General features: G+C 31.8%; 1 protein-coding gene across 1 annotated transcript in view; it reads right to left on the bottom strand.

Moving 5' to 3' along the window:
- The window catches only part of LAMA2 (laminin subunit alpha 2), a 391580-nt gene that overhangs the window by 139736 nt on the left and 233551 nt on the right, over window positions 1–18293 (bottom strand). The window contains exons 31-33 of the mRNA XM_023529836.1: window positions 9551–9675; window positions 3167–3253; window positions 1764–1768 (exon numbers count right to left, since the gene is read on the bottom strand). Of these exons, the coding sequence (XP_023385604.1) occupies window positions 1764–1768; window positions 3167–3253; window positions 9551–9675 (217 nt within the window). The remainder of the gene's footprint in view (window positions 1–1763; window positions 1769–3166; window positions 3254–9550; window positions 9676–18293) is intronic.

Here is an 18293-nt window from a genome sequence, read left to right on the forward strand (position 1 = left end):
GAAATGACCAAATCATTCAACCCATTAATTTTATTAATGAGTGACAAGAAGCAAATTAAGTGACAATAAACTAGATTTTCTATTTAATTCTATTGATTTTTTTTCTAGTACATCTTTCTCAAGATGGATTTTTCATTGTGTATCCATGGAAGTGGATTAATATTATGCAAATAAAACAGCTAAAGAAATTAAAGGGGAAATCTAATTGAATGAACCCCAAATACAATCCATTCAATGACTCTTCTACCCATCTATGCATCCATTCACCTAAGTATACACACTATTGGTAATGTTACTGGTAGTGGTAACTTTACAAGTTGCTAGCAAAACCATATGCTGTGTTTTACCCAGATGCTCCCAGATTACCTGTTTTCCTGACTTAATTATTGAAAACACTTCCTGTCTTTCCTTTGAGTATCCTGGTTTGGACAATAAATCATATATATATATTTGGTCTAAATATAATAAACGGTCAGAATTTTTGTTCAAAAGGCAAATATGGGAGGAAGTTGAGAGACAGTAGAGAGTTGAAGACAAAAGTTATTAACACTGGCCAGATAATCCTGGACCATCTTTAGTGATGTGGGATTGTGGAAATTTGTATGACTGATTGTGAAAAATGAATTCATCCTGTCCTTGTTAGAAAAGTCAAAGCAAGAAGAAAATTATCTATGACATTAGGCTTTTATACATTTATGATTTTAACTGTTATTTTATTTCTAATATAATATTCAAAATGTTCAATAAAAGTTATGTAAATAAATTCACTTAAATTGTTTCTTAACATTTATAAGCGAAAGTATTCTATTCTAAGCAGATTCAGATTGATTAAGTTCTCAAAGAGATTATTATAAGAGTAACTAAGATAAAGCATGGGGAGAGGTTTCTACATTACAGGGACACTCAAGACATTCAAGCAGTTTTAGACCTGAGCTGATGAGTTTGGGTAAGTCATAAGGTGATTCAAGTGATTTAAGAAGCTCTCAGAAGTGAAACAAATTTATTCGGATGGTTATAGTAAAAATTTAACCGAGATCTTTGGTTTAATTTAGCTAAATAAAAGCAATTTTTCAGAGAAATAGACCCTAATCATTTCCATGTTAGAGATGATAAATGTAAAGCTGTAACAACATCTGAGAACTGCAAAAACAATTCAAGTCATTCACATTTGATAGTGTATGACCCTGCTCATTTATATGCTATATAAACTATGAATTCTTATTGATTAAACATTAATAGATATTTTAAAAATAAATTTTCCGTAATCACTCTACCTTAAGACAATAACTGACAAAAAAGACTGGAAGTGTACCCTTCCAGTCTTTTTTATATACATGCTTTCATAAATAGTGGTAACTTCAATTTATAAATATAGCTATGTTGTCAAATATTTTTTTTCATACATTACTGCAGATAATTTCCTTGGTGTTCAGGGATGCTTTCAGTTATCATCCTACTGGAGTTTACAAGGGCATGAAATGAGTATTAGCCCCAGCATGAATACTGGATATTAATATATATATATATATATATATATATATAATATATATAAAATAAAAATATATATATATTCAAACAATGTATATATCTCCAAAAGAAATGGAAATATTTTTGAATTTTATATTGCTTTGCATTATTTAATTGCTTCTAATTTCTATTGGCATGGCAATTGTGAAGGCACTGATATATATATGCAAGTAGTGGATATTGTGTTTAGAGTTACCACATATAGAATTACTTGGAAATATATTGTATAAGCTTACGGAAACTGCATTGCAATTTACAAAACTTAAGTTTAATTATGTAGTTATCTAAGAGATTTATAATTTGAGGAAATGCTCCTAGAAGAATCCAGCGACGGAGGTAGGTAAAGCAGGATATGGAAAAGAAAGAATTCAAGCAATAGTGCGATTCCAGTTAGTGTCTCAGCCTGATTCCATGGAAAGCTGTGGAGCATAAATAACATTTCGAAATGTATTCATTTTGGGGACAAAGGAGCTGGACTTTTGCACTCTTATACCAGTTAGTCACTGGCTTCGAACCACTGGAGGAAAGTAGATTCAATTCTCGGGCCTTTTTGCCCTTCCTGTGGGAGAGGATGCTTCTGCACAGATGCTTAGGCAGGGCACCAACAGGACCCTTTATACACTGATCTTTACCACATTAGTGCAAAGTAGGCAGAAACCAGCTATTCTGATGTAATAGATGAGAAAAATGGGACCCAGCTAAGTTGGTGGAGCTAGGCTATATGTCCATGGGTCTTTATAAAACTTTATGATTATTAATTATGCTAAAATTATCATGTGTATATAATATTAATAGCAAATATTACTCTTTTCCTTTAGATATAATACTTAAAACATACTAAAAATGGTGGTGATAAGCTTGAATATCCAGGATACTGATCTTATAGAAAATATAAACCCAGAAGATATTAATTACAATCCTATTAGACAGTGTGGAACTGTGCTTCTTAATTTGCCATTTGTATTACTGTTAGAATTCAATTTAATAGCTACATACATGCATTATCAGATGTTGTAAAAAGTATGGTGAGAGAAAGCGTTTAAATACTTGTTTGCCTCTTGAAAAGAACCGAATAGAAACACTTTATTGTTTGGAATGTTCTAATTAAGAATGCTTGATGCCATTTAAGTTCTGAATTATGTATACACTTGCTGGTGTAGTGACACTGTGCTCAGAACAGTGACATGCATGCAGTTAATGCTAGCCAACATTTTCCACTCAACTAAAATGAGAATTGTGTGTGGCCAGCCTATTTATTATTGTTAAGCACTGATAAGCTTTTGTAAACTGATTTGTTTATTCTAAAACTCCTCTCTTTCTCTCTGTATGTACATATATATATATATATATATATATATATATTTATTTATTTATTTATTTATGTGTATATATGTATGTATATGCGTATGTGTATATATATATGCGTGTGTTAGTATATGTGTGTATATATAGTGTGTATATATATACATATATATATACTAAAACATATAAGTTGTAAAATGTTTTTTTGAACAAAGTCAGATATAAAAATAGCTTTGAAAGCATATAAACAACTAGAGAATATGAAAATAATAAAATAATAAATATTTCCTATTGTGATCCTTTATTATGAATCTCTATGTATCATGACTGTCCATACCGTTCACAGTACTGGCCTTCATATCCACGTGGACAAGCTGTGCAGCGGTAATCATCGAGTCCTTCCATGACACAAGATGGGCTGAAGCTGAATTAGAAAAAAAATGTAAAATATAGTTTAACCTATTTGCTTTTTAAATTTAAGTAATTCTCTTTATTATCTAGATGATTGGAACTTTCTTTTAGGTGGTTGTAAATGACTATTAATAATTATTTATAAGTTCCTACTCAAGAATAGATATCGCAAGTAAATACTACCATTAATAGTCAACAAATAAATATGGCTGGTTTTTGATGAATTAACAATGCATCACACTGATCATGTTAAAACTTTGAAATTTTAATAATTATATGACAACCATGAAATTATTAAACATCCAGCAAAAGTGTCCATTTTTCATGAATCAAAAGAAAAACATGACTGGAATTCATACACATTTGTCTGATAGTAGAATAAGTATTACTGAATATTTTTCTGGTAAAAAAAATGGGGAACATAAAAGCTATATAATTCTTTTTCTGAAAACTCAGCCTAAATTGCCACTGGCACTTCAAGATATGAAGTGTGAATAAACGTTTCACTTAAAATAAAAGAATGCCTTTTTAAATTTACATACAGATTTCAAACAACATTTTACTTTAAACACAGAGTAATGTGATTTAGTGCGAGAAAAGGAAAAGCTTTCTACATGAAAATGAATAAGATTTGATGATAATTTTATAATCTTTTCTAACAAGTAGGTCTTATATAACTTGCCCTGTTTTCATTACAACAGCGGTAGACCACAGCCAGGCAGGCTTGCTCTAGGATTACTGATCATCTTACCCTACAAAAGAAAGACTTGACAAGACTTGAAAACTGAACTATATTAACATGTAGTTTTGGGGTTTTTACAAACTTCTCTCAAATGTAAACAGTGCTGCATTCCCACTGGATAGAACTGTACAGTGCATTGAAAACTTAGGAATAAAAAGCCATATATATTTGTTGCAAAATGGTAATGCTGTAAACATCATTTTTCTTTTTGTTAGTCTGCTGACCCAGGTGATGCTGAAAAAGCAAAAAATTGTTTAGACCAGGGCCACAACTCCTACTGGCCAGGTGCCATTAGGACCTTATTTTAGCTGTCTCCTAATGCATTAAATCAATAGTATATGAATGAGTAATAAACTTTAACCTTTGCAAAATATGTAAATAAATTGACCTACTACTCACAAACTCATTATCCAACAAATTTATTTTTTGCCTTCACAAAAATAGACCCACAAACACGTAATTGACACTTTCTGGCAAGCTTTTAGCTCTTTAATTTAAAGCTTGATGTTGAGTGCATCTACACACACACACACACACACACACACACACTCTCATATACAAACATAGGTACTTGGAAATAGTTTTTAGAAATTTCTAGTGAATCTCTAGAGAGCCAACATAATTAAATTACATTCCTTTGCGGTAACATATCTGTCTCAATTACAATATAGAAATGTTATAATTCTCCTTGAATAGTTGATATAAACCTTTTTGAATTATGATATTGTGGAGGTTGAAACCTTTTCCTTATATCACATATAGGGACTTATGAAGGAGGAAGTAATAATCACATCTTACTTGAAATCAGAGTTTATTTTTTCTGCTCACAAATCTCTTATCTACTTCCAGTTCTCATATTGTCTGTAGGGTCTCTGAGAAATCCTTATGTTTTTCTCTTAGTGACCATCTTTTACATTTCCTATATTAGTTAATTCCAAACTAGCCTCAATAGAATTTCTACGATGTACAGTCTGCTACTCTGTGTGTCCCCTGTGGATAGTATAGAGATAAATAGACTTCCTGGATAAGGCCCCCTTCTAGTTTTTATCCCAGTTCGCCATTTGTTCCTTTTAAATATCTTTGCTGGATCTATGTCATGTCCTTGATCTCTTGATGTGCTTCACATTTCAGTCTTCGGATTTCTTCTCTCCTGTCCTGTCCTCTCCTTTCTCCTTTAAGTAATCTCGTTCAGTCTTAAAGGCTTTTAGTATTGCATTCATCCTAACAGATCTAAAACTGAGCTCTCCCATTTCCAAAAAATATACCGACCTTTCTACAAATTTCCCCATCTCAGTCAATAACCATTTTGCACCTCCATTTGCTCTGACATAAACCACAGAGTCAATTTTGTCTCCTTCTTTCCCTCACATTCCACATATATCCTATCTGTAGATGCTACTAGTGTTACCATCACTAACATCACTGCATTATCCTATTTTAAGCTACCTCTTGACATTGGAAGATTTTTAAGCTTTAGGACATTTAGTTACCCACTGAAACTTCCCTGACTCCATCTCTGCCACCCTTCCCCTCATTCCCTCTGCTCCAGCCACCTTGAATTCTTGCTACCTGCCAAGCATGGGCCTATCTCCAGGCCAGTGCACTTGATTTTTTCTCTGGCTAGACTGCCCTATTTTCTGTCCATTACTTCAGCTGAGTCTGTGCACAAGCTTCATCTGTTTGTGAAGAACTTCATTGACCAACCTATGGTCAATGTTGAGTGAAAGCACTTCAGTCACTCCAAATTTACTGAGGCTGTTTTATTTTCCTGGTAGCATTTAAACTATCTGATATTGCATCACATATCTATTTGTGTTTTCAGCTATATTGAAGTATAATTGGCAAATAAAATTGTAATATATTTAAAGTATACACGATGATTTGATATACACACACACACACATAATGAAAGGATTCCCATTATCTAGTTAATTAACACATCCAACACTTCACATATTTACTTTTTTTTTTTTTTTTTGGTGAGAACACAAATTCTACCCTCTTAGCAAGTTTCAATTATACAGTAAAACATTATCAACTATAGTCACCATGTTATATATTAGCTCCTCAGACCTTATTCATTTTATAAGTGAAAGCTTGTTCCCTTTTAACAGCTTCTCCCAATTATCCCCACTCCATAGCTCCTGGCAATCACCATTTGACATTCTGTTTCTATGAGTTTTTTTTTTGTTTTTTGTTTTTTTTTTACATTCCACACACAAGTGAAACCATGTAGTATTTCTTTATCTCTGTGGCAAAAAAATTGCTAAACATGTTTGAAGAAGAGCAAGAAACTCAAACTTGGCATTGTTGTAGAAGGGAGGACAGGGCATTGAGCCTGGAGAAGTAGTCAGATTGCAGAGGGTTTCTAATGTTCTTCCTTGTGCAGGCCTTGGAAAACCCCTGAGGGTATGTGAACAAAGCTGCACTGTCGCAGTGGTTAAAAGTTTATCATATTTGCTTTGGTAAGAGACATTGAAGAAGTGTACTAGTGTGGAAGTGAGTTAGTAATCACTCACTATGCCTTATGGCTTACTTCTCATTGACTGCACAGGTTGAAGTCATTGAAAAGAAATATCTCAGCCTCCTCCATCTATACCTCAGAATCTATTTTTGTATCCTAGGAAAAAGTGTCTCTCCTCTTTGCTATGGTTGGTTTCTTTGCTTTACATTTTAATCCTTCTATTATCATATATAGGTCTTTACTTTGTTATTTAGCCCCATATGTGCCAAGCTTAAGTGATGGTATTAGTGGGTCGTGAAATCAATTCAGCAGGTTTTGATTTTGCATTATTTCTAATAATGCAAGAAAATAAAATTGAATAAAAGTTACAGTATATTAGATAGATCGATAGATAGATATAAATATCTACACCTAAAAGTTTTTGTGTACTAGATTATGATATAAAAAAAGTATTTCTTACAGTGGTCACTAAACTAGTGACTTTGATTTGCTGTTTTGATTCTTACAGGGTCCTTTGCATTAAAAATATACTTAAATTATACAAACATATATAAGGAAAATTAAAACACACTTTTATTCTGCTAAGCAATTAAGATAGTACTCTTTATTTTCCTTTGTGAAATTTCTTAAAACTGTAAACTCACACCCTATTAACCTATTGTCAAAATTCAGCATGACCCTCAGTTATTTGCCACCATATGTACTTAGTCTTTCTAGAGAGAGCAAAATCTGATGCTCCTTTACTGCTGTTCTTCTCTCTCTCTTGATGTCAGTGGCAGTATGGCCCAAGCTCCCTGCCTTCCTGACCCTTCTCGTCTTGGCTCTTCCTTCTCTTTGGCTTCCCTAAATGTAGGTAGTGCTATCTTTCCTTTTTTCCACATTCTCCACTTGAGTAATATTACCCTGGGAAATCTTACCTGACTTTAAATGATTTATTAACATATTTCTTCCTTCATCAGACCTTCAAATTTTCAGATTTCCGTTTCCTGCAGCTATTTGCATATTTCCATTTAGACAGACCCTTCATATCACTTTAACCTGTTTGAAACATAAATTGTCTTTCTTCTGCAGCAGCTCTCTGGTTTCCCTATTTCAGTTAATAGTACTACTATTTTGGGGTCCAACCTGGCTTAAAACCTCTGGCTTCAACTCCTGCCTGCTTTGCCTTCGCCCTTCATGTCTAATTAGTTAATTCTGTAAAAATGCATTCAATGATTTTCTCACATCCATCACCTTATCTCCATTCTTGTTACTATTATCTACCTTCAGGTTCTAATTATCTTTTGCCGAAGCCAGCGCACTAGCTTTTTAATTGGTCTCTTCACTTTTTTTCTTTGCCCGTTTCAATTCATTATATTTAACTCTATCATAATAGTCTTCCTAAAGTGTGGCTCTGATCACATCAATCTTTTTTTTTTTTTTTTTTTAATATAAACTTGCAGTGTTTCTTCATTACATAGAAAATTAAACATCAGTTTCTTAGACTGGTATTCAAGGATGTCTACAAGATGGCTTATATTTTCCCATTCATATTCATCTGCAATTATAAGATTCTATTGGAACTTCATGCTCCAAAGTCTCTTACTTACTAGTTCTTTAACATGCCTTGGGTTTTCTGTTCTCCAAGCTTTTGCTCATATAACTTCTTACTATTTTCACCAGTAAAAATCCTTCAATCCACTGTTTAGGATATATTATAAATACTACTACTTCTTTTAATATGTTTTTGAAGACTCTAAAATCAAGTGTGATATTTTGTGCTTTTGAATTCTCTGTACATTTAAGTTGACTTCTCTTAAGACACATGTTTTGTGATCTTCTTTAAGAGAGGTTATGCTTCTCTTTTATATCTCCTATAGCTTTTGTTATAGTTCATGCAATAGGAAATGATCGATTATTGAATTTTTTAATCCAAATGGTTGGCATTTTAATAAATAATAAAATAAATAACATTCTCTTATTTAAATCTGGTCATCAAAAAAAGATTAGGGAAAGAAAATGAAATAAAAATATTATTTTCCACACACTTGCCACTTGGTACTTGGAAAAATATTATCCTCATTGATATCCAACTTACCTAAAAATTTACATTTGACTCCCTATAAAAGACTTATGATTCCACTCAACGACAAAAAAAAATAAAAAAATAAAAAAGGAGCTTGCAAAAAAAAGGAAGACAATTTATATGAAATATTTTCAGAATGCCTATAGAGTCAAAAGTGAAAAAAGACAAAACAAAACAAAACTAAGTCAGCACAGGTGGAATGATCTCTTCATCTGAGTTGCTGTGGGGTTTTTGTATACTCAAGATACAGTGTCCAGGATTCTAATTCTAAACAGTGTCCTACCTTCTTTTCAACAGCAAATCCTTAAAGAAAAACTGCTCTATCATGTATTTCAAGTCTATAAATTACTTAGCAGAAAGTATAGATAGGCTCAGCAAAACAGTAAATGAAACCATCTAGGAGTTTTCACCAATATATAAACCAATGCAGAGGGTTCCAAAAGCACTGAAATAAAATATTCCAGCTTTTGTTTCTTCTCATGGCTGTGTTTCCATGGTATCAAGCCTGGACCATCTTAACAGAAATGGGGCTGTGATTCTGGAAGATACTGACTTATTTTGGAGCATAACAATAAATCACCCTGCTTTAACTGCACCATTTTCAAATGTTTTCTTGATAATTCTTTACCAATCATACATTAAACACACAAAATGAATACAAACAGCAACAAAAATGATAATAATATGCACATAAACAAGACTTCATAGCTGAATTTATGGCAGAACTATATGCAAACATTATATATTTATAAAAATAAATAATTTATGTATATATACTATTTATTTTATAAAAATATCTTACATTAACATTTTTATTTAGTTTAATTAATAAATATTATTTACTTGGGACAAAGTTTTAAAGGAAAAATGAACCATAGAGTACTATTAGCTTACTTTGGTCATGTTTTTATATTTTTAAAAATCTCTATCTTAAATTGAGATATTTGTCTACATGTAAAATATAGCCAAATCTGAAAGCCCATGTGCTACACAGATGGTGATACTAATTGGGAAACATGGTAATATTTCTCAATCTTACTTGTTGTTGGAGGAAATCAGAGGGCAAGCACATTGCTGACAGTCATTTGGCAATCCCTTGACAATTCCATAGTATCCAAGACTACATTGTTCACAGAAGTCACCAGCAGTGTGATGTTGACAATTCTGTAAAGAGAGAAGTTTGTTTTTAATTTAATGAGAATTGTAATGAAATTTATCATACACCTCCACACCTATATGTGTATGTGCTCTCATGAACATGCACGTGTGTGCACGTGCGCGCACACACACACACACACACACACACACGATCAGTGACAGAGAACTTCTCAGTTCTTGATATACATATTTTTAAAAAAGCTCTTTCATTTGAGAAACTAATACTGAGCTGTCGTAGCTATAAGAGTTTCTGTTTTTTTTTCCTATGTCAATCTCTGTATAAATTTGTCTTTTAACTAATGTTTGGAATAAACTTCATGAATTTCTAAAATTTATTATATCTGGCCATTGTATTTTTTATTTACAAAGTGCTAGAAAAGTGTTAAAAATCCTGGGACCTTGGTGCGTGTCCACCAGTGGGCTTTCTGAAACCAAACCGAGGTTGAAAACATAAATTTCTTAAGAGGCAACATGAAGCGGGAAAAAGATCAGTCTAGTTACCACAATAAGAATGTTATTTATCTAATTGCCAAAAGTTAATGGTTCTTTACAGATAGAAAGGACCCAATTTGAAACCAGAAATTGCAGGTCAATATTTTCTTTTTCATGCTTGCATAATAAGAAGCACTGAGTAATAAGCTTGAAGACATTTACATAAAGAAATTAAAATAGTTTTAGAATAGTGTGTAAACAGTTTTAAAATTAAAATTCTCATAAAGTAGCATTTCGTTTAATACATAGCCATCATTTATGCAATAAGGACTTAGGAAGAGCTACATGTCAGGCATTGAGACAGGTACTGAAAGGAATCAATGAGGGAAAAAGTGAAATAACATCCTACCCCATAGGAATTTATTTCAATTTTGGGAGAAATTTTAAAAATTGGCAAATATGAAACATGGCAACAAGAATGCAACGTTGACTGTTATTTAATGGAAATGTGACACTTGACTTTGGAAGTTGAGAAGCAGGAGAAAATAGAAGGAATTTAGAGTTGGATTTTAACTTGATTTTATAAGACAGAATTGAGAGTGGTCATAGGGTGATTTCTTATAAACAATATCAAAAGAAAAGTTGAAAAGCAAAGAATTCAGTAACAAAAATAGATGTATAGTTTAGTAAACCAGTCTCCTTATCAACTCTGCTGGAAATAGAAACACTTGTAGGCTCTGTATTGAACGTGGACCTCATCCCATATGCTGAGCTATTTGCTTCATTCAATCAATCAAGAAGCACATATTTATTTTTCACGTGTTTTTTAATGGCTAGACAATGTTTGCTATGGTATGTGTTTGCTATTCATGAAAAGTAGTAACTGAAGTAACTTTTTCTACAAACATTATCATGGAATTATTATTATTATTATTATTGTGTTGTTATTGTTATTTTAGAACTTTTATTGACTCTTCTTGAGAGTATGTCATTCCCTGGGGTAAAACTATGACATTACCATAATAAATTTTAGACTATTGGGGTTTTTTTTTTTTACATTTTTGGTGACATATTTGAAAATATATTGTATCACACAGATGTACTTTATAACAATGTAAAATGGATCCAGTTTTTCAATATGATAGGATGCAAATCTCAAATACTTTAATTCTCCACCTCATAGCAAATGATAGCCCCTATTTTTGGAGAGAAAGTCCTCATTTGGGTGCTCCCTCAGCTTCTCACCAAATGACTCGTCATCTTGCCTGCATTATTTTGCATCTATAATATTTATTTCTGTCCATAGGATGAGGTGTTTTTGTCCTTTGTTTAAAGCTACTCTCTTTCTAAACTCTGGTTTCCTTGCCTTCCTGCTTCTCCATTTTCTCTAGCATTGTATTTTCTCCTTTGCTGGCTCATTCTCATTGACATTTGAAGATGGTCAAGCCTTTCTCATCTTAAAAAAATCTATGGGGTCTCAAGTCCTTTTATAATTTCCATTTTATTTTTGGTAAGCTTTTTAAAAGCATTGTTTACTTTCCTGGTTTCTACTTCCTCATCTCCCATTTACCCTTTAAACAGGCTTCTGATTTCACCATTGAAACAATTCCAAGCTTGTGCATAAAATCTTTGTTGCTAAAATAGATCTAAATTTGCTGATAATAATCAGTTCTCATGATATACAAATTTTTACAGCAGCTGAAATTTCTGGCCACTCTTTCTTTGGAATTTTTTTTTTTTTTTCAATAGTACAGTTGTTGATTTCCCTCCTACTTCTATGGCTTCTCTTTCTTATCCTCCTTCAGACTCTTCCTTCCCTTTTGTTAGTAAGATTGGTGTCCTTGATTTTAACTTTGGCTCCCATCTCTCTCTCTCTTTTTAAAATACATTCTATCTTGGTGATTTCATCCATTACTATAATTCTAGCTATCATCTCTATGTTTAAAATTCTAAATTTTGAGTTTTCAGCCTAGATATCGCTAATGATTTCCAGACTCACATTTCCAATTGCTTCTTGGATAGCTCTTATTGTATAACACAAAAGCATCTTGAATTAGAAATGTCAAATATTATGTTCTTTTCTGTAAAACCTGCAAATACTTCTATATTTCATTTCACCCACTCAATTATCCAGACTAGCAATCTAGAGGCTTCTTTCACCCCAAATATATATTTGATCACCATATTCCATGTTTCTATTACTCTTTGTTTCTTTACTTCCTTGATATCATTTTTATCTGGCCGCCATCATTGTCATCTGTTATCTTGTTTATTAGAATAGCCTCTTAGCTAAAGATACTGTTTCCAAATTTTCTTATCTAGTGATTTTCCCATATGGCGATCAGAGTGACCATCTTATAGAACATATCAAACCATGCCATTCTCTTACTTGAAAGCCTGTACGAGTTCCCCATTACCCTCAGGATAAACAACAAGCTCTCTAACATGGCAAGAAAGACTTTTAAGACCCGGCCCCTACTTACCTCTCTACCCTTACCTCTAGCTACTGCAACTTTTGCACACCATGCTAAAGCCTTATAGTACCATCTGAAATTCTCAAATTAGGCAATGCTCTGTTACCTCTGGAACTTTTCATATGTAATTCCCTTGTTCCGAAATGTATTTTCTCCCTCTTACCAGGCTAGCAACTATTCATTTCAGCTCTTATTGTAAATGTTACTATTTCTGATAAACATTCTCTGATGTCCTAAACCTGGGCTAAATGTTCCTTCCAGCTCAACACAGTGACTAAAACATGGTAGGCATCCAATGACTATTTTGAATGATTGAAAGTACTTTCTAGGAAGTAGAGATGAAGCTGGTCAGGCTTCTTAAGTTGAAAAAGGTCAAGTTTCAAGTCTAATGACTTGAACAGAAAGGTGGTTAGCAGGGTAAGAGGATTTGTCATATTTTGATATTGACTTAAGTACGATAATCCTCTCTTACAGCCATCCAAAGGAACCACCATATTTTAGCAATAAATAGTCATTCCATATTTAACAATAGCATAGTGAGAAATAATGGTTCTAAGATAAAATAATTATCTATGAATTCCAATCTCAAATCATTCAACAAGGTGTCAAATGATAAATAATGTTAACTGAGGAGTGTTTTAAGAACATATTATAGAAATGAATAGGCACCAAAAAATACATGGGATCTTGAACAATTATTATCAGCATTTTGCTTTTGTAAAAAAATCACTGCATAATGAATTATTTTATGTAACCCAATGTAACATTAATAACTGAATCACTGAAAGATAATGCTAATCATTTCCAGAAATATGGAGATCCAAAAATATGATTTGCTTCTCTCATACCTACAACTCTATATAATTTCTTCACAGAGCAAGCACATATTTTAATCTTGTCTGGACAGTCAATTTTTCAAAGGGTTACTGACATATTAAACTTGGTTAACTGAATCAAGTGTTCTGTTTAGGTCTCCAAGCACAACACATAAATCATGGTGCTATTTTTGAAACTTTTTGACATAGACCTTTCATATGACTTTCCTGTCTGGTTTGAAGTAATAGACATACTATTTCTCATAACATTTCCCTTGTATACAAGTTAATCTTTAGAAAACTTTCTATATATTTTGATGTCTAATGAGAAGTTTATTTATATTCTCAAGAGTGGTATGTGCTACCATCTTTTCAATAATAGATTAGAATATATGATATTTGTATTTTTTTTTGCACTTGGGAAAACTGGAAGTATATATCCCTTCTACTAAATCAAATGATTTAACATTAATAATATTGTATCTTAGACCTAATGTGAGAAGTTACTTAACCTAACCTGTTTTCCTTATGGGATACCTCTATACTTTCCTTGATATATTATCAAATGCATGAATTCTTATGAGGCAGCCCTTTTAATCTCTTATAACTATAAGCTATGACATTTTTCTTATGCTAAATGAAAATTAGTTTCACTCTAATTTTCAATCAGCGATCCAAGTTCTGCCTTCTGAAGCTATGCAGATTAAGTTTAATTCTCATTTCCCAAAAAAGTCCTCAAATAGCTAAAGAATGCTAGTAGTTCCTAAATTTTTTAAGCTAAATATCTTTTTTTTTAAGCTAACCATTTAACAACCCTGGTTATTCAGGATTCTCTTAAAACTCTACTCTTAATAAATGAAGATGACTTATGGGAAAAGATCTCTTCTCCAGGAAGCTAAAAATAGGAATTACCAAAGAAAGCGACTTTTTGGTATGACGTAAACTTTCGGTAGTGATGTGTGGGTGGGTGGGTTTGAACAGAATATGAATTTGAAACCTACATCTATTGAGTCTTAGGTCTCTTTCCGTAGTGTCTCTCAAATGACTTTCAAAATAAAATCTGATTTTGGCAAAAAAAATTAAAATAAAGATTATAAGTCTCCACCTGTGATTTGTAAATATATCAAATGTACTTCCTTCTTTGATCTGGATCCTGTACAAATGAATCTGCAATCAAGTAAGAACTTCTGTTTCATAGGAATCACTATTATTTCCTTTGTTCTTTCCTTTAATCACTAGACTATAAGCTCCTAGAGAGCAAAGTGCATTCATTCCTCATCTTTATATTCCCAGAACCTACCACAATCCTTGCATTTTGAAAATACTCGTTAACAAATACCACAAGAATGAATAAACAATTTAAGTTCAAAACATTTTCTATTAATTTTATCTAGTTAATTGTAGCTCCTAGTTCTACGTGTCAGGCCGTTTTTGATTCTTGACCACCATCTAACACATTAGTTAACACTTTTAGTTTTATGTCATCTGAATATTTGATAGATCTCAGCCAAATCACTAACAAAGATTTTGAATACGACAGAGTAGAATACAAATCCTGTGCCTCATCACTGAGGACATCTCTAGAGTTTATTTCAGGTCACATTGTTCAGCAACTTCTACACTCATCACACCTGTTAACTGATTACCATATGGCTCATGTTTTCAAACTTTTGGGGAGAATATCATGAAATATTTTGTCAATGCCTATTTAAACACAGCGGTTTGAATCACAGATCTGACCTTTAGTGGCTTATAACTTGAGCAAATTATTTAATTTCTCTCAGCATCAGTTTATGGGCTGTAAGTAAAAATAATCCTGTTTACCTCACAAACTTATTGTAAGAATAACTGAGAAAAATTTATCTACAATGCCCAGCACTGGTCCTGGAATATACATAGGTTTGTATACATCGTAGCTGTCATTATTTTTACTGAATTTGAGATATGATATATTATACTTTCTGGTGAATTTGATATTGTATTAGGATTCAGAAAACTAAGGTCTCAGATATTACATATATATATAATTAGTATTATATATATAGGAATTAGTAACCCTAATTAGTATTATATATATATAATTATATATATATAATATACTAATTCATATATATATATATATATATAGGAATTAGGGTTACTAATTCCTAGTAACCCTAGGAATTAATTTAATACATTTTATTTTGTGTGAACATATTCTTATTCTTAATAAGCACTGTTTATTTTTCTATATTTGACAGATACCAGTTAAGTAAGCAATTTTTAAATTTCATTGGAGATCAAAATCAATCTGCTTCCTACATTTTACTTTCTTTAGAAAACCTGAAATAACATTTCACTTCTTTCCATCCTGTGACAAATTTCATATTTTGATAATTTTTCAAGTATTTTTTATACTTGGCTTTTAATCACATTTGCAGATTCTAACAGTACTCTACAATATAATTCACCTGGGCCTTCAAAGTCATACTCATTTAATTAGCTTAGAGTGTATTTACTCTTTCTCACAGTCTGTAGGTAGATTTTTTTTTTAAGATTTTTATTAAAACATAGCTAATGTACAATATTGTATTAGTTTCAGGTATACATCATGGTAGTTTGACATTTATATACCTAAAGGAGTGATCACCATAAGTCCAGCAACCATCTGACATCGTACAATGTTATCACAATATTGTCGACTGTATTCCCTATGCTGTACACCACATCTCCATGACTTATTTGTTTTATACCTGTAATTTTGAACCTCTTATTCTTCTTCACCTCCCCCCTTTTTTATTTTTCAATTAAAGTTGACATTCAATATTATTTTATATTAGTTTCAGGTGTATAGCACTGTGGTTAGACATTTATGTAATTTACAAAGTAATCCCCTGACTAGTCTAGTATCCATCTGGCGCTATACATAATTATTATGCAGGAAGCATTTTGTAGTGGTTTTAAAACTTTATTCTAATACATTTTAACTAAGACAGGTTACTTAAATTTTCTTAGCATTAATTTTCAACATTTTAATAAAATGCTAATAATCCCTATTTTGGTAAGATTGTTAGGTAGATTAAATAAAACAAGGTTTAGAAAATACTTTAAACACAGTATAATCTAGTTATAAGTCTATTTATTGAAGGTAAGGTTAATTTTTAACCACAGGTACTGATGGTTTTTCAGACAACAGGGCACAACAATAACCAAAATTTTTTCTTTTTATTTTAAAATAAGAGTTGTGATAGAGTAAAAATATATTTTTGCAAACTATTTGATTTTGAGAAAGTTATTTGAGCTAGTCAAGACTCCAATATTCCCATGTGAAATATAGGAGTAGTAACACTAACCATGGGAGTGTAGTGATAATTAAATAAGATTATGTATGTATGTGGATAGATGATAGATGATAGATAGATAGATAGATAGATAGATAGATAGATAGATAGATAGATAAATAGATATATAGATGATAGATTGTATAGATATGTGTGTTATATATAAATTCTGGAAAATTATATATCTATCTACATATCTAATCTATCTGAGAATGTCTACCTACTCTCCCCCTCCTGGCTTAGAGTTCAATATCACGTAGGTTTTAATCCTCCATTTTGAAGAAATTTTTCCTTAAGAGGGAAAACTCACTGAGCTATTAATAGTAACATGCCTATGTGTAGGATTTATTAATGCCTAGAATGAAGCAATAGCCTTCTTGTGTTACCGCAAATTATAAACAAAATAGTTACAAAGTGATGTGGGTTTTATTTAGCAGTTGAAATGCTTAGCCTGTAAATTTTTTTGTAGATTTGTTTCTTCTCTATCTCATATTTTTGAAGAAAGGTATAAAGAAAAAAAAATAAAAAAGATAAGTGAGAAGATCTAGCATACTGCTGAGATAATAATTGTTTTTACATGTTTTGATTAATTATCATCTGATTGGTTCTTAGGCCATAAATGGTGGATAATATGTATGGTAATAATCATCTTTATCATTATCATCATAATCGTCATCATCACTATCACTTCTATGAAGCTTATCACATGTTAAAGGAGTTCATCAAATCCTAATGAAACTCCATGAGTAGGTACTATTATTATTTTCATTTAATAAATGAGGAAACTAACACCTCAATGAGGTTATACAAACTGACTTGGCTCCCACAGCCCCAAAAGGATGAAGCCAGGATTTGAATCAAGGCAGTCTGATCCGTCGTGTCTATGATCACTATACCAAAGTAGAGGACATTGCACGCACTGTGTAATAAATAGGATATTAAACTGGGGTTCACACTATACATAGAAAAGAAATCAGTATGTTTCAGTTTCCTCAGTTATAGCACTGAAGTAATAATAGTCCCTATTTGCCTCATGGGACTGTTTCAAAGATGGATAAAGTTGCCTAATTCAAAAGTTGTTGAGTTCCCTAAAGGAATATATAATAATTTAGAGCACAACAGTTTATACTAACTGTGCATGCTTGATGAACATATGCACTTGTTTTTCATTTCATCTAGGGATATCTCAGAAAATAGACCTGTATTTAGAATTCTTAAGGCACAAAAAAAGCTATAATAGCCAATAGGTCAAAAGAAGATGATATAAAGGACAACAACTTTTATCCTAAAAAAAAGTGAAATTAAACTATACTTTCTAAATGCTTCTAAATTAATCATAAGAAGCAAACATAATTCTGAAAAATACCAATTAAAATCACATAAGAAAAATAAATGCATTTAATTCTCAGTTAAGAATGTATAAATTAAACCTCTCCCCTGAAGTTATCTATTTAATTTAAAAAAGTAGAAGACTGGTGAAAGAATACTATACCAAGTGGTAATTATTTCTGGAATTCAAGGATGGTTCATATTAGTCAGTTATTCATCTAGTCAATATTATCATTCGATTTAAGGGAAAAATG

The sequence above is a fragment of the Pteropus vampyrus genome, unplaced genomic scaffold (genome assembly GCF_000151845.1).
Source record: "Pteropus vampyrus isolate Shadow unplaced genomic scaffold, Pvam_2.0 Scaffold43, whole genome shotgun sequence".
NCBI classification, from domain to species: Eukaryota; Metazoa; Chordata; class Mammalia; order Chiroptera; family Pteropodidae; genus Pteropus; species Pteropus vampyrus.